The 25625-nt window shown below is 33.7% G+C and overlaps 1 protein-coding gene across 1 annotated transcript; it reads right to left on the reverse strand.

Annotated features, from left to right (window-relative positions):
• Positions 1–92: 92 nt before the first annotated feature.
• LOC140442851 (uncharacterized) lies at positions 93–22894 on the reverse strand. The gene is made up of 3 exons (XM_072533815.1): positions 22550–22894; positions 2455–2703; positions 93–511 (listed from the first exon to the last, which is right to left on the reverse strand). Exons 1-3 carry the CDS (start codon positions 22806–22808, stop codon positions 255–257), a joined length of 765 nt encoding a protein of 254 aa, XP_072389916.1. The 5' UTR covers positions 22809–22894; the 3' UTR covers positions 93–254.
• Positions 22895–25625: the final 2731 nt, after the last annotated feature.

Genomic DNA, 25625 nt, shown 5'->3' on the forward strand with positions numbered 1-25625 from the left:
TAGTACGATAAATGAGTGCCTAAAACAGATCTTTCTCGCTTGCTGGTTAAACATCGACTCCAAAGACATTATTATTTGTTAAAAAATACAAATTTACAATTACACACAACTTTAATATCACAAAGGATTTTATAGTATTTAAAAATAAATTAAGGTAATACATTTTGTACAAAATTTATTTATCGTTTAACTAGAGCACGCAAAAATAAATTAATAAAATAAATAATAATAAATATTTCTGACTCTTCTCTCCCCTATAGAAGTCCACTTTCTGGCCGTGAATACTGCCGAATAGTTAGTACCGCAGGAGCAGGTATGACCTTCCGTCTCTCTAGGTCACGCCTCTTAGTTGCAGCTTGAACGTAGAACTGCTTGACTGGTGCAGTCTTATTGTCGACAGGTGCCTCTACCACCGTAGCGTAGTTCAAGGCACTTTCAGCTGCAGCGTATGGCTCATAAGCATGGTACGGGGAGATTGCAACAGCTGGTATTTGGTCACTGGCACTAGGAGCTAAAACAGTAGGAGAAAGTGAAACAGATTCAATATTTTATCAACAGTTTTTAGAGATTTTTTATAATATTACATATATATATATATATATATATATATATATATATATATATATATATATATATATATATATATATAGAAAATGGAAAAGGATAATGTGAGTGAATAAAAGAAGTAAAATGAATGTAATGGCATGTCTCGCAAAACAGAAAACCAAAAAAGGTATATCGATGGAAGGCAGCCGTATTTCTGACTATTGGTCGTCTTCAGTACGGTGCAGCCAAATTAAAAAAGGAGCATGTTAACATGAGAAAGGATCACTACAGGAGTAATGAGACCATTTTGTGACATTAGAGTTAGAAGACCCTGAGGGTTTCCAAAGAAACCATTTCTAACTTGGGTGCACCGTACTGAAGACGACCAATAGTCAGAAATACGTAGTTATATATGGTTGCCTTCCATTGATATACATTTTTTGGTTTTCTGTTTTGCGAGACATGCCATTACATTTTACTTTTATTATTCACGCATTATTCTTTTTCATTTGTTTTAAACATTTCAAAGTTTGGCATTCCTTTCCCCAGGTAGCTGTAGCTTCCTTCATTGTTATTGTTATTTGTTTCTCTGGAAACTATCAGGGTCTTCTAACTCTAATGTCACGTTATAGAGCGACGCCTATGGGTTTATTCAGGCCTTGGACTTAGGAGTGCTGACATGGTCAAAGACGTTGAACTCAGGAGTGCTGACGCTATATTTTCGTAATATTGTGAATTGTTTAATTGCTATTGTATATGTCTTATTTTAATTAATATTTTATTCAGTTTAGAACCTGACCTAATTGTAATTACTTGTTTTAGCTCTAATAAATTCTTTTTTAAAAAGTACTTTTCGGCATTCCCAAATCTGAGCGGCACAGTGAGTAGCTAGATCAAACGGTTTAACGAATATAAATTCCGGTTCGTTTCAACGATTGATTGACCTTAATTCGGAAGTATTATATTCCTGTGGGTGGATTAAGCAGCCCTTTATAAAAGAAATCGTGTTAAATGGACTTTTCGAGTGAATATCGAAGATACCTGCCTAGCCAAACCTTCTGAGTAAACCAGCTTACATGGAGTGGACAATTCTTCTCTGGTAAGTGCTTATGTCGTATAGAGAGCCTAAAAGTCTAATAAACTCTGATTCATCAGACTCAGATTCTGACTCAAAACTCCCAATTAAAGATAATTTTTGTTCTAGTTCCTCCTTAATAAATAATCGTACTTCTAATTTAAATTTTTACTTAAAAAATAAAAGAATAATGGCAATTTTACAGTTAAAAAAGGAATATCTTGATATGATTCAAGATTTCCACCGAGAAAATACATTACTTCCTAGATTCGTGAAAATCTGTGAAAAATTGATTAATACATTTTATAATATGTACAGTTGATTCAGATGATGTTCAGAATGAATACCTAATGTCTAGAATATTAGCAAAAGTAAAAGGTGAAGCTGCTATTAACATTTCAGCATGTGTAGTTAGGATCTGGCAAGATCTTAAAGATGCCTTGCTAAATACATACGCTGATAAAAGAGATATTTATACTCTGAGTATAGAAACGTCAGAATTACAGCAAAATAATGAAACTCCCTTTGAATTCTTCAATAAAGTACACATCTTCTGAATTTACAAATATCTTTAATTACTACACGTTCTAATGATCAAGAATATATGTATTTATTTTATATATATATGTATATATATATATATATATATATATATATATATATATATGTATATATATATATATATATATATATTTATATATATATATATATATATATATATATATATATATATATATATATATATGTACCTATATATATATTTTAAATATATATTATAACTTTTAATTTTAAAAGTGCAAATCAATACTTGCTTAGCTGGATACAATGCTTACCTGGATACTCGAATACAGGAACATTTTCAGATGCTGCATGCTGCTCAACTTCCATGTACTGCGGCTCTGATTTTTTAATATATTTAGAAGCGATTATTATCACTGACAGTATTAAAGCTGTTTTAGCAAGAAGTAATGCCTTTATTGCAAACAATTTTAAAGCCGATAATACCATAGTTACTGCCGTACCTTTAGCAACCCCAATGAGAAATGGAATCATCATAGTGCCCATATTTTTCTTACTTCTACCTAAAAATATAAGTATTTTAGAGTAAAAATATGTGAATGTAAATAATGTATATGAAGAAATTATAAGTAGAAATATATAACAAAATATTTTTTCTAGTACCCATCAGAAGAGGACCTTCCGAGATTTCACAGTCCAGGTTCGTCCTTGGCATATTTAATTAAACCTCTATTAACCATTAAACCTTACTTGGGGTACTGGAGTACCCCAAGCCAAATTAAATTTCTTATAATCTTGGAATTTTAAAGATTAAAGCGACGGCCCTCTATCTATCCTCCTAAAATGCTATTATCCTCGGCATAGTGTATGTTTCGTTCAGATGCTCCCGATACGCTATGTAACAAATTGTGATTATTATTTGGACGTTTGAATAAGTGTTTCCGATAACTTATATTATTTCATAATAATAGTTACATGTTAATAAAAATTGTACATAGGTACTTACTTAGACCAAATTATGGACGCTTCAAAGCCCATTACTCGTAGCAGCCAAGAATAGAAGTGGCCACGAAAGTATTTGAAATAACATGAGTTTTATAAAATTTATAAAACTCATGTTATTTCAAATACTTTTTTCTTTAATAAGGAATTTTCAACAATTGACCGAATAGAACAGAACAACATGAGTTGGAACAAATAGTGACCAAGAGCTAGAAGATAATTCAGAAAGTGTGTAAGATACGAAAGTGTAAAAACATGTTTAAATTAAGTAGAGTGAGACCCATCAATTGTACTTGATCTGCTGCAAAATAATTTTAGTTCACTTACAGAGGAATAAAAATATGTCAAGTTAGGGTATAAATAAAAGTAACAGTGAAAGGGTCGAAGACCAAACAGAGTTTACGAATGATGCCGTAAGACCCAATTTTACCAAACATACTACCAAAATCGAATTGAAGGCACTATTTGGGCTTTATATATTGGCAGAAGTTCCGAACATGAATCATGCCACAGTAAAACAATTATTTAATGAGTATTCAGGTGTAAGCTATTTTAGCTGTACCATGCCTCATGCACGATTTGAGTATCTGTGCGCAATATCAGGGAAGAAAGATAGAAATTAGATCGCTGAGCCCCGATTAAAGCTGTTTGATCGTATAGTTTAATGAAGCTATAATTTATATGTACCATCCGAATATTGCAATGTAAACGAGCAGCTACTTCCATTTAGAGCAAAATGTCCTTTAAGATGTACATTCCGTCAAAGCCTAATAAATATAGCATTAAAATCGTAATGTTGTGTAATGCAGAAACATTTTATATGAAAAAATGCCAAGATTATAAATCTCCAGAAAAAGTTCAACTCCTAGAGGTATACTCCTTGCCGAATATTCTTCAGTTAAAATGACCAAGCCCATCCACAGCACAAACAGAAGCTCTACATTTAATAATCGGTTTTATTCTATTTCTATGGCCCAAAAGTTATTAATAGAACATTAGTTAACAATTGTAGGTACTACGAAAGTGAATAAAGCTGACATACCACCGAGCTTTAAAATTAAGAAGGATAAAAACTTGCAGACTATCTTCACCTTGGGCTATCAATATTGCGTCGTCTGCGTAACTTTGATTTCTTTGTTTCTTATTTTAAATCCTCTTACTTTGTTAATGTTTTTGATGATTTTATCCATGATCAAATTAAAGAGCATGGGGCTCAATGAATCCGCTTGTCTTATTCCGCTGCCTATTTCTATAGGTTCTGTAAGTTCTCCATCTATTCTGACTTCTATTTTGTTGTTTCGGTAGGTGTTTTCGATAGTTTTTATAATATTTAGGGGAGCGCGATGAAAAGAGCAATGCTAGGTATATCACTTAAGGACAAGAAAACAAACACATGGATAAGACAGAAAACCAAAGTCACCGATGTGGTGCAAAAATCATTAAAGTTGAAATGGGAATACGCTGGACATGTAGCTAGGAGCGATCTAAACAAATGGCACAGATCAATTTTAACCTGGAGACCATACCAACACAAAAGACCAAGAGGCAGACCTCCTATTAGATGGACAGATGATCTGAAAAGGACTGCCGGGAAAAATTGGCTACAAGTAGCGTACAATAAAAAACAATGGAAAGGAAGACTTAAGGAGGCTTATGTTCAGATGTGGACGTGAATGGCTAGACGAAGAAGAAGAAGCAGGGGAGCTTCTCTATTATACAGAAGATGGACTACATCTTTAAGTCTTACTCTGCCAAACGCGTTCTTTAGGTCAATCAGACACAGAAATGCTGGTCTATTATACTCTAGTGATTTCTCAGCAATTTGCTTTTATAACGAATATTGCATCTGTACATGATCTTCCACTACGAAAACCCTGTTATTCATTTGCTAAACTTATCCTCTGATTTAGTAGCACTTGTAAAATTTTAGTTGTAAGTTTTAGCGTAGTATTTAACAGTTTTATACCTCTGTAGTTTTTTGGCTGTTTTTATCTTCTTCTGTTGGATAATATAATTAGTTCGCTCGTCCTCCATTCTTCCGGTACTTTATTGTGTTTTATAATTGTATTAATTAATCTTGTTAGTTGTTCTATCATTACTGCTCCACGATATTTCAATAACTCGTTTGGTATCCCGGCTTTACCTGCTGCTTTTCTGTTCTTCAGGTTTTAAAGTATTTTCCGAACTTCCTGTACATTTATATTAAGTTCTTCATTTTTGGTAGTTTCTGGTGTTTTCGGTCCTATTTCCTTTTGCAATTACAGTCTTGTAATTATGGTATGCCTCTTGTGTTTTGGTTGACATGTATTTCAGGTAAAATTTTTCCTTTTCTTTACATTTTTCCTTCACTTCTGTATAAAACCATTAAGTTCTTCGCCTTAGGAACATTTTATTTTTTTTTATATTTCTTTCACCAAGAAGTTCCTTGGCCGAGGCTAAGATATTAGACTAAATTTTTGCCCAGCTTCCTTCGACTACATCACTTTCTGTGATATACGTATTTCTGATTTTTTCGGTTTTTCTTTTTTGGAATAGGTATTTTGTGGAGTCATCCTGCAAGCTTTTGACTTTTATCTTTGTGGTGTATTCTGGTGTTTTGTTATCACATATATGTGTTTTCATTCGGATTTTGCACAATACCAATTTATGATCGCTTCCTATTCCAACTGATGTTAGTGCTCTTACATCCAAGATTTGAGAATGCTTTGACAGGCTTAAAAAAGGTATATAAGGTAATTTACAAATTTGAGTATGATAACAGCCCGAGAGACCATACGAATTATTATCTACTAAAAGTGTGGATGTGGTAAAACGTCTATATTGCATAAGTTAAACTTTACCTAATGTTCCGATATAGTCCTATGGTATTACTTTTAAAGAAAAGTAAACAACAAATAATTTACATACTAAAAAACGATAAAACTATAGGTTAATACTGCTTATTTTCAAATACATACTAACATCATAAATAACATGATGCCATTGAAATTCCGGACGTTGATATTCTACGTTACAAATTATTGTGAGAGGAAAAATGATATTTTTTATGCATCACCCGTCAGTTATAGAATTTCTTTTAAAATTGATTTCACGTCGATGTCAATACGTCTGTATGTTTTTTCTGCGAAATACTGATAAAAGTGAATGATTTAAAAAGAAGAATTCCTTTTAGATTTGTAATATTGCAGAATTTAACATTTTATTTTGCAGTCACATTTTCCGAATTTTATGATATTAAAGATATAATAAATATTTTTATGAATTTTATTAACATTATGGCAGTAATATATTAGTTATAATTACAGTTTAAAAAAACCTATATTTGTAGTATAATATTTGGAATATAAAAAAAATATTGCTGTAATTTCTAAATAAAAAAATATATATATAAATATATATATATATATATATATATATATATATATATATATATATATATATATATATATATATATATATATATATATAAAGTTATTTTTGAAGGAATCGGTCTTGGGAGATAAAAAAAGTACCAATACGTGTAATAGTGTGACAAACAATAATTCGATTTTGGGTGATTTCTAGTAATATATTTATAAAAAACATTCTTGTTCATACAAATTATTCCTCTACAAACGTTCAACCCGACCTTCTTCTTCTTTATGTACCGTCTTCTACCGAAGGTTGGCGACCATCAAACGATAGGTTTCTCTGTTTTGTGCCGCATGTATTATGTTCGCAGCTTCTGGTATTTGAAACAATTCTCTCAAGTTTCTCAGCCAGGTTTTCTTTTTTCTGACCAAACCTCTTCTACCTTTAATCTTGCCTTCCACGATAAGCTGTAGCAGACTTTTAACAGTTGTTAACAATTCCACCTCTTTACCCATTCGTCTTAATACCTCTGTGTTGGTCACTCTGTCTGTCCAAGGTATTCTCAGTATGCGTCGATACAGCCACATTTCTAGAGCCGCTAACTTCTTTATAGTTGCTGCTGTTAACGTCCACCCTTCAACTCCGTAAAGTAGCGTAGAGAGTACGTAGCATTTCGTGGCGCGCCATCGGAGGTTAACGCTTAGGTGGCGGTTGCTTAAGAGCTTTCTCATTTTGATGAATTTGGATGTTGCTATTTCAATTCAGATCTTAATCTCTACGTTTGGGTCCCACTTATCATTTACTGTATATCCCAGATATTTAAATCGGTGTACTCTTTCAATACGTTCGGCTTCAATATTCAGGTCGATATGTTGAATGTTCTTTTTACTGATCACCATAAATTTAGTTTTCTTTCTATTGATCTTCAGTCCAAATTGGTTGCCAGTTGTATTTACTCTACTTAGCTTCATCTGAAAATCGTCGATGTTATCGGCCAGTATAACGTATCATCTGCATATCGAAAATTACTTATTGGTACGCCATTAATCTTGATGCCCTCGTTGTACCCTTCCAGTGCTTCTAGAAATATTTGTTCCGTGTACAGGTTGAAAAGCAGTGGCGAAAGAATACAGCCCTGTCTAATCCCTCTCGAAATGGTAACGTTTTCACTCACCATATGTCCATTCTTCATATGGGCTGTTTGATTCCAATATAGATTTTTTATAATCTGGATGTCCTTAGTGTCAAGTCCTGTAAGATGTAATAGTTCTATGAGTTTGTCATGCTTGATAGTATCAAATGCTTTCTCATAGTCGATAAAACAGGCGTAAACATCTTTCTGTTGATCCAGACATTTTTGAATCAAGACTTGTATTGCAAAGAGCGGCTCTCCGCTAATTTTGCTCGTATTCTGGAATGGATAATACGCAAGAATACTTTAAGGGTGTGACTCATTAAACTTATAAGGCGATATTCACTACACGTCTTAGAATTCGATTTCTTGGGAAGAGGCACAAATGTAGATTTCAACCAGTCGGATGGAATTTGACCAGTATCGTATATCTTATTAAACAGTTCCAATACTACATTCAGTTTGTTCTCGTTAAAAACTTTTAAAAAAAATTTGACTGGTATTTCATCGCATCCTGTTGCTTTCCCATCTTTCGTTTGATCTATAGCTTTTATCACCTAACTTTTCAATATTTTTGGTCCATTCAGATCAAGAGTGTTCGTAGAAATATAACGATAATCCGTAAACAAATCTTTGATGTAATTTGCCCAAGTCTGCAACTGTTCTTCTTTATTTACAATAAGTTTGTTGTTCTCGCCTACCAAACTATTTTTTCTTGTAAGTATAAGTGTTGATGTTATTCAATTTACGGTATAAGTAAACTCCTAGATTTTTTTATGCATATTAAAACTATCGTATCTTCGTTCTAGCTCTTCTATCTCTTGACATTTTTCTTGTAACCATTTTTCAACCCGACCACATATCATAAAATGCAAAATGGGAGGTAGGGGCACAACAAAACACGGGGAATAATGAAACAGTCAATGCACCGAGCGAACTAAAAGATCTAGTGCAATGGAATTCTGATAGATAACGCTGAGGGCGACCCTAAACACAGCCAGCAATCACATCCTTTCCACCCACTATTTCCATGACAGACTCCACGAGGTTAAGTGCGGTTGCGTGTGGTGAAACAAAAGTTGTTATTCAAATTTTACAGTTAAATGGTAACAGATTATTTGATTTAATCGGATCTTATAACATTTCATTGTACATGTATCTCTTAAGATTTTGCCTTACGGCTGTTCTACCTCTTCAGTTTAATCATAGGGAGTAAATGAAATCAAAAAGGCTTGTATGAGGTTTCTTAAAATAGAGGCATTCGGGGCGCAATGAAACATTACATGTAGCTGCACGAGTGTTTCACTGCGCTACATTTGTTTTTTATTATACAGTAAGCAGTTTTTTCGTTATTTTTCAGAATTTTGCGCAATCGACAGCGGAAAACCAGCAAGGGACTGTTTGTTGAAAATAGCATAAAGTCAGCAGTGGAAATAGTCATCGGTGGATGGTGCTCTTTTAAAGAACGTTAATAATGTCAAGTTATCAAGATATGTAATAAAAAGGAAAGCATGTTGTGAAGAGAATATAAGACATGCACGTAATTATTCAGTTAGGATGGTTGTTACAACAGAGCAAGAGTAGAAACTAAAAAACTTTCTAATTATGTGCTATAAAATATACCACTGTCTACCAATAGACGATTTCCGACGAGTTGCATATAAAATAGCAGTATTAAACAAATACCATGTCCTTTATCACGGGAAAAAAGAAAGTTGCAGGCATTGACTGATTTTATAATTTTTTTAGAGGCACCCCAAGCGCTTCCAATAATCCCCTGAAGCTTGCAGCGTATCTCGCGCTACCTCTTTCACCAAAGGGAATGCAGATCTGTTTTTCAATGATTTGAAAATGTTGTACAATCTGCATCCAGAAGTTTTGATGGGAGAAGGGTGTTCAATTTAAAAGAAACAGCCACATTAACTGTACAAAAGTCCAACAAATAGTGGCAGAAAAAAATATCAAGCAAATGTGCAAGGCCACAAGTGGAGAAAAAGCACTAACATTAGCACAGTAGGTATCCATGATTTTTGCATCTAGTAGCGTTATTATATCAGTAAGGTATTTTTTCACGTAATCACTTTAAGAAGCATATTACTCAAGGACCATTTCCATGCACACTAGGCTTAGTCATTTTTTCTGGTTGGATGACATAGGAACTACTTCTGAAAGTTATTAATCATTTCATTTGCTACACCTGCAGCTCCAGAGAGAACCCCCCTCTTTATTGCTATCTTTTGGCCATTTAAGAGTTATAATAGTGCAGCTCTTGACTCTTTAATAGTGCAAAACCATCTGAAAACAATATTAATTTATAATAAAGCTCATTAGAAAAGCATAAAGCCATCCATTATAATTTTAGGATTAAAAAAAGTGGCCAACATCCATTTGATGATCATGTTTTTACCGAAGCAGACTTCCTATGCATTTATGTGACCAATCGACAGCCTGGTGGTACTGTCTATCATTACCCGTCCAAAACATACGGTCATACTTTACCAAGTGAGTCGCTCAATAGTTCTATTCAACAAGTAGAAGAAATGGCCGCTCCAAATCACGTAGAAATGAGTGCCCTGGATTCAAAAGCTGGTCAAGCTTTCCTGTCTCCTGAAGATTTTAGTCATTATCCAAAGGCAGGAGAACGAAAAACTGATTAAAAGTCAAGAAAGAAAAACAAAAGTATGATAGCTATGTGCACTGCAGAAATTAAAGCCATTGCAGAAAAGAAGAAATCGGTTTTACTTTCAATGTTGAAGGAAGCAAAAAGGAGGTTGTTTTAATCCAAAAACAAGAGACGTTGATTCATCAGAGGATGACAATAAAGTTGTTCAATATGTAGAAAAGGACGACGATATGGTCAACCATGTCCATGACCATTTGTTTGCTGTTGGTCCTTGTCACTTTGCAGAACTGTTCCTTTTTTTCTGCTTTAGATGACGATGTCTTAGTTGAATTTAAAACTAGGAGCTAATCCAAATTCTACGTTGGTCAAATCACCAAGGTGAAAGATGATGAGGGGGACTACCGGGTCAAATTCCTACGGTATCGAAAATGCAATAACTTCATGGAGCCTCCTATAGTTGACATTGCCTCTGTTAATAGCACAGACATAAAGATACAAACAATTTTAATTTCACTCTGGTTCGATTTCAATAATTTTAACATGAGCTTAATATAAAATGCAATATTAGGCAAAGTTCTTCTTCTTCTTCAAGTGCCATCTCCGCGGCGGAGGTCGGCAATCATCATAGCTATTCGAACTTTTGAGACGGCTGCTCTGAAAAGTTCATTTGATGTACATCCGTACCACTCTCTCAGGTTGCGCAGCCATGACATTCTACGCCTCCCTATGCTTCTCTTTCCTTGGATCTTTCCCTGCATGATCAGTTGGAGCAAGGTGTATTTCTCTCCACGTGTAATATGTCCGAGATATTCCAATTTTTTTGTTTTTATTGAATTTAAAATTTCCATTTCTTTGTTCATCCTTCTCAGAACCTCTTTGTTTGTGACGTGTTCTGTCCATGATATTTTCAGAATTCTTCTGTACACCCCCAGCTCAAATGATTCCAGTTTTTTCGTTGATGTAGCATTCAAGGTCCAAGATTCCATTCCATAAAATAAGGTCGAAAAAACATAGCACCTCGCCAACCTAACTCTTAGTTCCAGTTTTAAATCCCTGGTACATAGAACTCTTCTCATTTTGTTGAAATTTGCTCTAGCCTTTTCTATTCTTATTTTTATCTCCTGATTGTAATCATTTGTGGAGTTAATCATTGTTCCCAGGTATGCATATTTGTCCACTTGTTTGACGTTGGTTTCGTTTATTAGAAGAAAGTTTAGGCAAAGTTAGGCAATATTTAAATACAATTTTACCTCAGAGATAGATTGGCCGAAGAGGTATGATAGAGAGGCCGGCGGGATCACCCGATTTGACACCATTTGATTTTATTCTGCGAAGTTACTGGAAACATCGCGTTTATATTAACAAATTAACTAACCTCAAATGTTTAAAAGAGCGCATACGTCGTGAAATGCAGTGAATTACTGTAAAATTAATTATGAACAATTCTACTCGTAGCTTTCACGATACATTGTATCATTGTCAACAAATAAATAAACAACACTTTGAGCACTTACTGTAAAGAAAAAAATGTAATTTAGTTTAATTATTGTAAAATACCATGTGTATAAAATTATTTGTTTTTTATTATTATTTTTATTATTTATTTTTAACAAAGTTTCAAAAATTATATTTGGGAATTTATTTATTATTGTGTCAAATAACTATCATTTTTGATAAGTGGATTATATAAGCTCTTCTGTGACGTATTATTCAACCTACGTTGCTATTTAAAAAATTCAAGATGGCTACGATACTGGAAAGAATGAATGACTTGAATTATCTGTAAAACAATTAGAATATCATGCCATTTAGTATCCCAAAATTTTATAATTTTAAGAAAGTCTGGGTCTTTCTCTTCTTTCAATGGGTCTGTCAACGAGCGTTTACATGTCATTTTGTTTCATTCGGATTACATGCTCCATCTCAGATGTCCTATCCTGAAATATTTTGTGATATCTGATTTCTGGTATATTCTAGAAAGTTAAAAGTTATATCCTCTTCTTCCCCGCACCTCATTATCATTCATCCTCTTCATTGATTCGCCTCAGTACTTTTCTTTTCAAACATTCCAACATGTTCTCTTTACTTTTTGTTAGAGTTCAATTTTCTGAACAATATGTTGTATTATTATTTTGTACAGTTTTACCGTTGTATTCCTCGATTTAATTGAGGATTTAAGAAGAAAATTGAACTAAAAATGCACCAGTGACATCGTTTACTGCTTAGATGACGTCGTTGTCTATAACAAGTGGCCGTAGGATTTGTGGTTGCCGATCTAATTTCAAGGGCCAACTAAAACCATTTTTGAAGCCAATTTTTTGCTAAATACTAAATACGCCGCTCGTACAGAGTTTTCCGGTTTCCTAACAATATTGATATCATTAGCATAGGCAAGGATTTGCACTAATTTGTTATATTTATAATGAGCCGATGGTTGTGATTTGTGACATACGTATTACTTTTCCTAGAATCATATTTAACAGTATACAGAAGGGATGGCCTTCCTGGCGTAGCCCGTTTTTTGTGTTAAACGGTTCAGATAGGCTGCCTGGTAGGATATAAATGTGTTATGAGTATGTTTGTCTTAGGTTTTTCTTCCCTCTTATCTGTTCCGGTTACCTCATCATTTTCGTCATACACGTTTTCTTCTTCTTCCTCTATATAAAGTCTTGGGATAGTCTTGTAAGTTGGTTCACCCATAGATTCAATATCGGATCATTCAGATCTAGAATGATCTGAATTATTTCTCTGTTTTATTGTTTTTAATATATTTAAGATCCTTAGTGGTATCGTTTTTTTTTGTATGCTATCTTTTTTTCTCTTCTCTTTGTTGGGTAATTCTCTAGGGCTGTTCTAGATCCTCAGGTAAGCATTTTTCTGTAGGATTCATTTTTCTTTTGTTGAATTCTTTCATTCGTCGGGAAACAAATGATATATACGAGCACAAGTTTCTGTTCCTATTTTACCTTTTGCTGCTGCTTCAAGATCTTATTATGTTCAAAGAGGATTCTATATCTTCATGGCCTTCTTTATTTACATTTTAATTCCTTAGCCTATTGGTGATGTTTTTCGAGTATTGTTCTGCAATTGTTGCATCTTTTAGCTTTTGTACATTAACACATTCGATTTCTTTCTATCTCTTTTATCGTCTTTGCTGATTTTTAAAATTCTAGCTTTCAATGTTAGGGCAATGGTCTGAGTCTGTGTTTGTGCTTTTATAACTTCCACGGTTCATTACGTCTATTCCATGTATTGAATCTATTAAGATATGATCAATCAGAAGAGTTTCAGGTTACCTTGTGTACATTCTTGTGTTTAAAATAGGTGCTAAGAACTGTTATGTTTAGTACTGCTGCTAAGTTTATCAGTCGTAATCCATTATCGCTACTCACCTTGTGTAAGCTATGCCTTCCTATAGTGGGGAGGAAAACTCTCTCTCTCCTTCTATTCTTTCATTCATATCATCCACTACAATCTTAGTGTTATTTCTAAGACATCTTCTATAGGCTTACTATAGCTCTTGGAAGAACTGTTACATACTCTTTTATCTCTTTTTATTTGTCAACTGTCGAAACATGTGCATTAATTAAAATGTAACTAAAATATTTTCCTCTTAAACGCAAATAGCACATCCTTGGACTATAGACTTTAAAGTCAATAATAAGTCATTTTATTCTTTAATTTAGAATAAATTCCACTATAAAGACTTTCATTGGGGATATAATATATGGAATGGGTTCGCTTGTCAAGAATACTAGTTTCCGTCCATCGCATTTCCTGCAGTGCTAAAACATCTACTTTGTACGTGGTCACTATGTCTAGTATAGATATGAGTGCTCCAGCTCGATACAGGGTTCGGATATTCCACGTTGCTAATCTCAATTTTATTTTTCGTTTGCAGAGTCGTCGTCGTAAGTTCCGTCCAGTTATTAGTTCCTGAGGTTCCGTAACATATTATATCTTGTTACAGAGTAAACATAAACCTTCTCCATATTTTCTGTGAAGGCTGTGGTTTGGATATTAAATGCAAAACCACATTATGCAAATTATTTTTTGTTTGCTGTTTTCCTAAGATCGTACTAGAGTTATTAGACACTACATAGTCTTTAACTCAATTTTTAAAAACCGCTTTCCGCACCTTTCTTTTAGAATCAAATTTGGTTCTAACACTTGAATTTGTTTCGTTCTATCGTACCATCCCTACTAAGGTTGGCGACCAGTATGGTAAAGTCTTATCTATTGTGGGCTTGGTGTATTCTTTTTTCCATCTGCTTCCTCGTTCCTCGTTCCTTAGTCTATTTCTTGAGCTTTCTTCAAACATTGATCTCTCCATTTTACGATCTCTTAAGCAGATGTTTTTGTAAGAGTTAAGGTATCTGCTCCGTGTGTGATGACTGGTGGAACACACTTAAACAAGTGTATTTTTTTATAATGCAGCCAACCTAGTCTTATTCTTCTCAGTAGCTCATACATCTGGCAGTCCCGCGTTAATCTGATTTTGTGATCCAAATACACATATCTTTTCACAACTTCTATGTGCGATTTCTCAATTTTTATTAACTCATTGAGGACGAAGGTGCCGCACTTTTTGCCAATTTTTATCATTTTAGTCATGCAATGAAGATTTACAGTTGTTTATAGTGTTTCTAGTGTGTCATGTGCTTCCTGGAAGTAAAAAAAATAATAAGGAGAAATTTATTACACTCATAGACTTTTCTACTAGAATCCACAAGGAAACTAAGTTCCTGTAGCTGTCTGTATACCAGGTATCACAAAGAATTTTTATTTAAAATCCTTTATAAAAGGTATATAATTAAAGCACCCAATTGGGCTACATCACAATCACAAAACTTTTTCGGAATCTACATATATTTCATCATCAGTGTGTCTAGGTGTACATGTTTTGAGCCACTAAATATTTGGGAAAAATCCAAAAATGTTAAAATTTGGGTTAAATGTTATTCATTTAAATTTAGGTTATAACATTTAACGGGTTTTTACCCAAATATTTTGTTTTTTTTTTTAGAGTTTTTAAGTATTGCAGATGGTCATTTGTTCCGGGGTCTAATCGAAACTGAGCTTGTTTTTCTGACTTATAGAAATCGAGTTTTATTTCCAGTATGTTTGTCAGTATTGGAGTGAAGAACTTATATAGTGGATTAAGTAAGCTAATCGGTCAATAGTTTTCAAGATTTAATTTGTAAACGACGACTGTAACCAAACTTTTCTATTTATTTGGGATATTTTAGGTATGCAGACATATCTTGAAAAGTGTTTGGATTCATGACATTAAAAGAACATCTGAATGGTGGATAGCTGTGACAGACACATCATTTAAGTTTTATATTGTAGTGCAATGTGATTGGAAATCCAAAATCCAATATTCAATAAAGGTTGTCACTCACAAGGAGCTATACTATAATATTTTATTATATCTCGTATATTACAGAAATACCGCTTACTCTAGTAATAAGTATGCTTGCATACAAGGAATACTTTAATATTCAATTCAACGGGCGCTAACTCATGCCTTTGCGTTGGCGTTTCGACCCTTGCCTTTTCCCTGTCTACCTATAATGCCTTTTAGTATATTCACAATGGATAAAAGTAATGCTATTTTGCTATGAGGATTTAGTATTGCATATTTCGTGTCAAAGAAAGTTGAGAAACGTATAAGATTAAACCAAACAACTTGGATAAAGAGTTATTTATTTTAAAATTCGTATTTTTTGTATTCTATAGGAATTAGAAAGCAACAACAATGTGTTGTTTAAAAATTTTACAAGGTTGTCAAAAAACAACTTTGAGAATATTCTGCATTGTAGTATATCTCGACTATCGCCTCTTAGAGCAATATTTTATATTTATATTAGGACATATTTCAGTCTTCGCTATACCCCCCGGCCCCACTTTTTAGTCAACCAAAACGAAGTGCTCTGTTTGTTGTGTTTCATTATCTTTTTGTAAAAGTGCGGAATATCTGATCGAGAGCGTGAAAAAATATCCAAGTATTTGGAAAATTGATAGCGAATATTATAAACAAATACGAAAATTAAGGAAGTATCATGGAAAGACATAATTATCCAGATGGTAAGTAATTTATTTAAAAAATTGATTAATTTTATTAGCTATTTACAAATATATAGACCTGTGGTACTTTTGGTACCTTATGTGTATCTATGGTGTCAAAATAGCTGAGTGAATAGGATGCATCGAATACTACTATAGATATGTTTACTGAGTCTCTAGTAGTCTTTTCACTCATAATAGGTGCTACAATGTTGTACAACCTTTAAGAAAACAAAGGACAAACTTTTAAGTCCGAACAAATTTCTGTAAAATTCGCTGACTGTGTTGGTAGAAACGAACGATTGTTGACAACTTTAATTGATGTACGCATAAGAGAAAAAATGGTGCCTATATTATAGTTTCTCCAGATGCAACTAATAAAACTCTTCTAGGTATTGATTTTGTGATAAATGCACAAATAGCTCTAGATTTTGAAAATAAGGAATGGCATTTTGCGAATAAAAGCACACGACAGCCATAAGATGAACAAGCTCGAGTCGATTTGTAGGAAGAAGATCTTCAGAATGGGGGGGGGAGCCTACAGCCTATGCAGAGCATCGTATTAACACAGGAAATAGCGCACCAATCGCACTGCCACTGTACCAAATGTTACATGCAAAGAAGGAAGTGCTTAAAACTGAGTTAGATAAACTCTTGAATGAAGGCATTATCGAAGAATGCAAAAGCGCGTGGGCCGCGTCGGTTTTATTAGTGCCGAGAATTAACACCGCGACTACTAATGACATGTATCCTTTACCGCATATGGACGATTTATTACACGCTGCGAAACGAACATTTTATATCTCTACCGTCGACTTATTTGGACTGTTACCTGAAGGAGCAAAAGGTGAACGTTGGATTCAGATAGTCAAAGACACATGTACTAAGTGGGTTGAGAATTTGCTTTAACTCAAGCATCTGCACAAGAATGCGCTATGAAGCTTATTGACGAGGTATTGACGATAATGGTGTGCTTGAATGCAACAAGTGTGCTATGTGTTACAAATCAAAGAGACTTTTACTCCACTTTATCACCCTTCTGATAATATAGTAGAGAACAATAATAGAGATTTCAAACCAAGACTTGCTATGCTTGTAGGAACTGAGCATAATACTTAGCCTGAGAAGCTACCAATGGTTAGATTTGCCATAAACTCAGTATCGTGCTAGTCTACAGGACAAACCGCTGCTTATTTAACTTTTGGACGTGAGCTGCAAAATCTAGATGAAGTTATTCAAGATATCCGCCAAGTTGTAGAAACTCAGAGTTTTATCCCTCAGATATCTCCATACTTAAACCGATTGGCTGAAACATGGCATGAATCGAAGATTAAGCATGACATCGCCAAAGATAGGCAAAATAAATATGCTGATCGACATTTGAAGGAACCCAGTCCATTCAAAGAAGGAGATTCAGTATGGGCCGAAATAACTGCTCCTAGTAACAGGTCGAAAGTTAAGACAGCTAAATTCTACCCGAAGAGAGATGGACCCTATAGAATACAGCGAGTGGTATCACCTGTGAGTTATGAGCTTTGTGAAGTGGACACCCCTACTGACCTTGGTTTCTGCGCTTACACAAGCTAGCCTCAATGACGTTGAAGCTTCAACGCCTGTAGTGCCAAGACGAAGGCAAGGATGCCTCACATCTTCTGCTGGCCTCTTCTCTAACGAGTTCGAGGCCAGGGAGAGACAGGTCGGCGAACCCCAACATGTGGGGTTTCGAGAGTCCTGTAAGATGGACCAGTGATCCAAGTGTGTTAGGTCTGACTGTTCTGTATAAATTTTAATTTACATATGTGAATAGAGCACAAAAAGAGAGTTTTCGAATTATATTTAGGAAGTTAAAGTTTAGCTTTTGTAAAAGAAACACGATTATACAGCTTTATCAGATCATCATAATTTTCATTATAAAATAAACCCTAAAAAACCTGATATCAATTATTTTGAATATAACATCGTACTATAATGTGTTCGGCTATTCCACGTATTAATATGTTATAATGTACCTTGAGCAATGACAAAAATTAGTCCATCGATCGCAGTATAATTTTGTAATAGCAAGTTGATTATTTTTGGATGAAATTTGTCGTAACACCCACATGCTCATTCTTTTAATATTTAAAATTTATTTTCTATACAAAGATAGACATATGGTAATGTAAGAATAATAAATTAGAAAAAAAAAACGGAAATTCTGATACCTTAAGCTTTGTTCTTATGAATATATTATTTCCACCTGTTTTTTGCCATATATCAATATTTCAAACTAAGTCGATTTACAGGCAATATTTCTGTTTTTTTATGTAAATATCTTGGCGTTTTGTGGCTTTAAGCAATCCTAAATAAGGTAAATAAAAAACTTGATTTTATTTCAGCTTACACGGAATAAGATTTTCTTAACATAAATATTTTTTTGTATATTTTCTTTAGAATGTATGTTTAGATTACACTGAAATTTTCGAATTAATTTTTTTGTGCGGTACGATATTCTTAAGAAAATTGCATAATTTTTTCTGCATATCTAACTATCTGCATAAAACTCGATTTCTACGAATCAGAAAAACAAGCTCAGTTTCGATTAGACCCCGGAACAAATGACCATCTGCAATACTTAAAAACTCTAAAAAAAAAAAACAAAATATTTGGGTAAAAACCCGTTAAATGTTATAACCTAAATTTAAATGAATAACATTTAACCCAAATTTTAACATTTTTGGATTTTACCCAAATATTTAGTGGCTCAAAACATGTACACCTAGACACACTGATGATGGAATATATGTAGATTCCGAAAACGTTTTGTGATTGTGATGTAGCCCAATTGGGTGCTTTAATTATATACCTTTTATAAAGGATTTTAAATAAAAATTCTTTGTGATACCTGGTATACAGCCAGCTACAGGAACTTAGTTTCCTTGTGGATTCTAGTAGAAAAGTCTATGACTGTAATAAATTTCTCCTTATTATTTTTTTTACTTCCAGGAAGCACATGACACACTAGAAACACTATAAACAACTGTAAATCTTTATTGCATGACTAAAATGATAAAAATTGGCAAAAAGTGCGGCACCTTCGTCCTCAATGAGTTAATAAAAATTAAGAAATCGCCCATAGAAGTTGTGAAAAGATATGTGTATTTGGATCACAAAATCAGATTAACGCGGGACTGCCAGATGTATGAGCTACTGGGCAGAATAAGATTAGGTTGGCTGCATTATAAAAAAATACACTTGTTTAAGTGTGTTCCACCAGTCCTCACACACGGAGCAGATACCTTAACTCTTACAAAAACATCTGCTTAAGAGATCGTAAAATGGAGAGATTAATGTTTGAAGAAAGCTCAAAAAATAGACTAAGGAACGAGGAACGAGGAAGCAGATGGAAAAAAGAATAAACCAAGCCCACAATAGATAAGACTTTACCATACTGGTCGCTAACCTTAGTAGGGATGGTACGATAGAACGAAACAAATTCAAGTGTTAGAACCAAATTTGATTCTAAAAGAAAGGTGCGGAAAGCGGTTTTTAAAAATTGAGTTAAAGACTATGTAGTGTCTAATAACTCTAGTGCGATCTTAGGAAAACAGCAAACAAAAAATAATTTGCATAATGTGGTTTTGCATTTAATATCCAAACTGTTTACTCTGTAACAAGATATAATATGTTACGGAACCTCAGGAACTAATAACTGGACGGAACTTACGACGACGACTCTGCAAACGAAAAATAAAATTGAGATTAGCAACGTGGAATATCCGAACCCTGTATCGAGCTGGAGCACTCATATCTATACTAGACATAGTGACCACGTACAAAGTAGATGTTTTAGCACTGCAGGAAATGCGGTGGACGGAAACTAGTATTCTTGACAAGCGAACCCATTCCATATATTATATCCGCAATAAAAGTCTTTATAGTGGAATTTATTCTAAATCAAAGAATAAAATGACTTATTATTGACTTTAAAGTCTATAGTCCAAGGATGTGCTATTTGCGTTTAAGAGGAAAATATTTTAGTTACATTTTAATTAATGCACATGTTTCGACAGTTGACAAATAAAAAGAGATAAAAGAGTATGTAACAGTTCTTCCAAGAGCTATAGTAAGCCTATAGAAGATGTCTTAGAAATAACACTAAGATTGTAGTGGATGATATGAATGAAAGAATAGAAGGAGAGAGAGAGTTTTCCTCCCCACTATAGGAAGGCATAGCTCACACAAGGTGAGTAGCAATAATGGCTTACGACTGATAAACTTAGCAGCAGTACTAAACATAGCAGTTCTTAGCACCTATTTTAAACACAAGAATGTACACAAGGTAACCTGAAACTCTTCTGATTGATCATATCTTAATAGGTTCAATACATGGAATAGACGTAATGAACCGTGGAAGTTATAAAAGCTCAAACACAGACTCAGACCATTGCCCTAACATTGAAAGCTAGAATTTTAAAAATCAGCAAAGACGATAAAAGAGATAGAAAGAAATCGAATATGTCAATGTACAAAAGCTAAAAGATGCAACAATTGCAGAACAATACTCGAAAAACATCACCAATAGGCTAAGGAATTAAAATGTAAATAAAGAAGGTCATGAAGATATAGAATCCTCTTTGAACATAATAAGATTTTGAAGCAGCAGCAAAAGGTAAAATAGGAACAGAAACTTTTGCTCGTATATATCATTTGTTTCACGATGAATGAAAGAATTCAACAAAAGAAAAATGAATCCTACAGAAAAATGCTTACCTGAGGATCTAGAACAGCCCTAGAGAATTACCCGACAAAGAGAAGAGAAAAAAAGATAGCATACAAAAAAAAACGATACCACTAAGGATCTTAAATATATTGAAAACAATAAAACAGAGAAATAATTCAGATCATTCTAGATCTGAATGATCCGATATTGAATCTATGGGTGAACCAACTTACAAGACTATCCCAAGACTTTATATAGAGGAAGAAGAAGAAAACGTGTAAGACGAAAATGATGAGGTAACCGGAACAGATAAAAGGGAAGAAAAACCTAAGACAAACATACTCATAACACATTTATATCCTACCAGGCAGCCTATCTGAACCGTTTAACACAAAAAACGGGCTACGCCAGGAAGGCCATCCCTTCTGTATACTGTTAAATATGATTCTGAAAAAGTAATACGTATGTCACAAATCACAACCATCGGCTCATTATAAATATAACAAATTAGTGCAAATCCTTGCCTATGCAAATGATATCAATATTGTTAGGAAACCGGAAAACTCTGTACGAGCGGCGTATTTAGTATTTAGCAAAAAATTGGCTTCAAAAATGGTTTTAGTTGGCCCTTGAAATTAGATCGGCAACCACAAATCCTACGGCCACTTCTCATAAACAACGACGTCATCGAAGCAGTAAACGATGTCACTGGTGCATTTTTAGTTCAATTTTCTTCTTAAATCCTCAATTAAATCGATAAATACAACGGTGAAACTCTACAAAATAATAATACGACAACATATTGTTCAGAAAATTCTAACAAAAATAAAGAGAACATGTTGGAATGTTTGAAAAGAAAAGTACTGAGGCGAATCAATAAAGAGGGTGAATGATAATGGCGCGCGGGGAAGAAGAGGATATAACTTTAAACTTTTTAGAATATACCAGAAATCAGATATAACAAAATATTTCAGGATAGGACATTTGAGATGGAGCATGTAATCCGAATGAAACAAAATGACATAGCTAGATAAACGCTCGTTGACAGACCCATTGAAAGAAGAGAAAGACCCAGAACAAGATTCCTTGATAAGATAGATGAAGACATGAGAAATATGGAAGACTTAATGAAATAGGAAGGCGATGGATGGGGATAACTTGAAGAGGCTAGGCCACACGCAAGTTGTAAGCCAGTCTGATGATGAGGACGATTTATGTTGATAGATGAATTGAGAAAAATACTAAATAAATAAAAAGAAGAATAAGTAGATGAATATATTAAATTTAGTTTGTAAATCAGTTTTTAGATCAAAATATGTTTAAAAGAAACGTGTTTTTAACTTAAATTGCGGTAAAATAATATTAAAATACTAAGTCTAGCTTTAGAAAAATATTATTGTATTAATTATTTCCTAATAATACTATAATATTAACACAATATCTAAACTTTTAGATCCAACCCTGACAAATAAAAAAAAGCTTTAACATAATTGTTTTATACATAGTATTTTGTTTCGTTATTTCACTTACCTTCTTCCTCATCCCTAAAGAAAAAATTAAGCTGCACAGCCTCTTTCTCTGGTTTTTGCACGGCACTTACTTGAACCTTCCCATAATCTACCTTTAGCGCTATCCTATCAAACAAAGACAAATTTTTATCTTTCGTGTCTTCTATATGAAACACCATTCCATCTCCGAACTTCCATCCTTTTGGTGAAATAATGTCGTTAACCCAACTCGCATGGCAGAAAGAAATAAACAACAACCATATAATTATTCTGTAAAACATCTTTGTATAAAAAATGTTTTTTTAAGTTTATACAGTTTTATATCAAAATTACACCATCACTGCACAAAGTGTGACCATCGTTTGAAATGATCGAGAAAAATAACTTTTAAGACTACTTATATCGTTTACACTTGGCAGCCAACCAAAAAAATCGCGTGAAGTGATTTTCTAATATGGGGTTTGTGCATGAAAGGTACTAATTAATCGAACTTATTGCACTTAATAACTAACTATCCATTGAATTTTCGTTTAATCCCAAGAGGATGCAGAAATTGACTTTCCTTATGACATGTAATTAGAGCTATTTAATGTAACGTATTAAAAAATGTTAACACTTTTCTTTTTAAAAACTTTAACTTTATTATCGTAGCTACTGAGAATGTTACAGACAAAATTGATATTAGTTACTGTTAAGTTTCTGTTGATATTTTCATATGATTATTTATTGGAGGCGATAACAGACACGATAATTAAAAACTTGATAGAGTATGCACCACCTGTGCCAGACTGGTCGGGCGCTATTGTCGATAAACATTAGATCTGAAGTAATATCGAACTTAAACCTTTCACTACAGTTCAGAACAAAATACAGGGTCAGAACCGGAATTTGTTAAAATTTCGCTTTCCGGTTTCGCTTTCTAAACTTTGCAAAGCATCTTCAGGTCAAGCAGTACAAAGTAAATTAAATGCTGAAATTATAAAAAGCCCATATTAGGGTGTTGTTTTATAAAGATATAGATCAAAAAAGGTTATAGTAATTATGTCAATATTACATGTCTGTGGTTATTAATATGCATAAAATTGATTTAGCAGATAAAGTAAAAACTCACAAATTGGTAAGAGATAATCTATTGAATTGTAATAAATTAGAAATAAATAAGCAGTATTTTGTTTATTTTGTCTTAGAATTTTTAATTGTGGTTTTAATTTATTAGTTAAGCGATTGTAAAACGTTTTATCCGCTGGATTCCAACTTTGTTGTCATTTGGGTGTTGCTCTTCTTTTTTCGGAGTTTTTTAGTTTCTAGTGGAATATTTGAATGTCATCTACAAGATATTATCAGTAATTACATATAGCCGCCTGGAATCGTTTTCGGAGGAGATTATTGGTGAATACCAATGTGGCTTCAGACCAAAGAGGTCAACTATAGACCAAATACATATGTAAAGAGGTATACATGAAAAATGTGTTGAATATAACATACCTATTTACAACTTGTATATCGATTTCAAACAGGCGTTTGATGGAGTAGATCGACAAAAGATGTTAAAGCAACTATCTATGTTAGGGATACCCAATAAGTTGGTTAAACTTATACGAATGACTCTGGAGGGTTCCAAAGCTATGGTGAGAATAGATGGAGATATGACGCAGGCCTTTGATATTGAAAATGGAGTAAGACAAGGGGATGCCTTATCAACAACACTTTTTAATCTAAATTTAGAAGCTGTTGTTAGAAAACTGGATATAAACGGCTGTATTAATACAAGATCTATGCAAATATGCGCATATGCGGATGATGTTGCCATAATAAGCCGCAACAAAAGGGTATTAAGCGAAAAAGTTATAGAACTGAAACGAGAAGCTGCTACGTTTGGTCTATATATAAATGAAAGCAAAAACAAAATATATGGAGTGCACAAAATCGAATAAACATGAGAATCTGAAGGTAGACAACCATACCTACAAATATGCCTCCACTTTTCCCTACCTAGGCTCAATAATAAATGACAACAAAAACATCAGTCAAGAAATACAAGCACGGATTCTTAGCGGTAATAAGTGCTTTTATGCATACAAAGACGTAATGAAAAGTAAGTTACTGAATCGTGAGTCTAAGCTGAGAATCTACAAAACAGTAATTAGACCAGTGGTCACATATGGATGTGAAAAGTGGACCCTCTCAACCACTGATGAAAATTAACTGAGAATATTTGAGCGCAAAATACTAAGGAAGATATTTGGACCAACTTAATGTAGCGATAGTTCGTGAAGAATTAAAATAAAACACGAGCTGGATGAACTAATGCAGAGCGCAGATATTGTCAGATTTGTAAAATCACAAAGACTAAACTGGCTTGGTCACCTAGAAAGAATGCCAGATAATCGAGCTGTAAAAGTAGTCCAGAGATGGAAGCCCCAAGGAAACAGAACAAGAGGAAGGCCCCGTAAAAGATGGATAGACGACGTAGAGAGGGATCTTAAAACCATGAACATCAGGCAGTGGCGAAGGAAAGTATCCGACAGGGCAGAATGGAAGAACATTGTTAAGCAGGCCAAGACTCACAAAGGGTTGTAGCGCCATTAGAAGAAGAAGAAGAGTGGAATATTTAGTCTATTCCCGATTTTATTTTTGTATGCATCTTTCGGTGTATCTTCCTTTACAACATTTTGTTATAAGGTCATAAGGTTATCTGTAGCTGCTTGTATTTTTTTAGGACTTTTTAGTCTTACGTTTAATTTAATGTTTAAAGGTTCCAGTATATTTTAGGTCGATGCAGATTTGGAGTAGGATGTTTGTTAATTACGCACGTGCTAATTGTTGCAATAATTGATGCATGATCTGATCATAAGCCATAACATTGAAATATATCAATAAAAGTGCTAGTTATTTCTTTTATGATGCAACAATCTAAGAGATCTGTTTTTTTTTGGGTCTGGTAGCCAGTACATCGGCGTTTCTGTTGATAAATATAAGTATTTATTTTCTAGCACTAAGCTAAAGAGGTCTCTCCTCTTTGTTGTTATTAACCTTAATCCCCATTAAGTGTGTTTACTATTAAAGTCACCAGCTGCAATAAATTTTGTGCCTATAGT

The sequence above is a fragment of the Diabrotica undecimpunctata genome, chromosome 6, assembly GCF_040954645.1.
Source record: "Diabrotica undecimpunctata isolate CICGRU chromosome 6, icDiaUnde3, whole genome shotgun sequence".
NCBI classification, from domain to species: Eukaryota; Metazoa; Arthropoda; class Insecta; order Coleoptera; family Chrysomelidae; genus Diabrotica; species Diabrotica undecimpunctata.

Coding starts and splice junctions, on each gene's coding strand:
- LOC140442851 (XM_072533815.1), bottom strand. CDS start 22,808: ATGTTTTACAGAATAATTATATGGTTGTTGTTTATTTCTTTCTGCCAT. Junction 2,704..22,549: donor CTTTAGGGATGAGGAAGAAG/GTAAGTGAAATA, acceptor TTATATTTTTAG/GTAGAAGTAAGAAAAATATG. Junction 512..2,454: donor TCCTGTATTCGAGTATCCAG/GTAAGCATTGTA, acceptor CTACTGTTTTAG/CTCCTAGTGCCAGTGACCAA.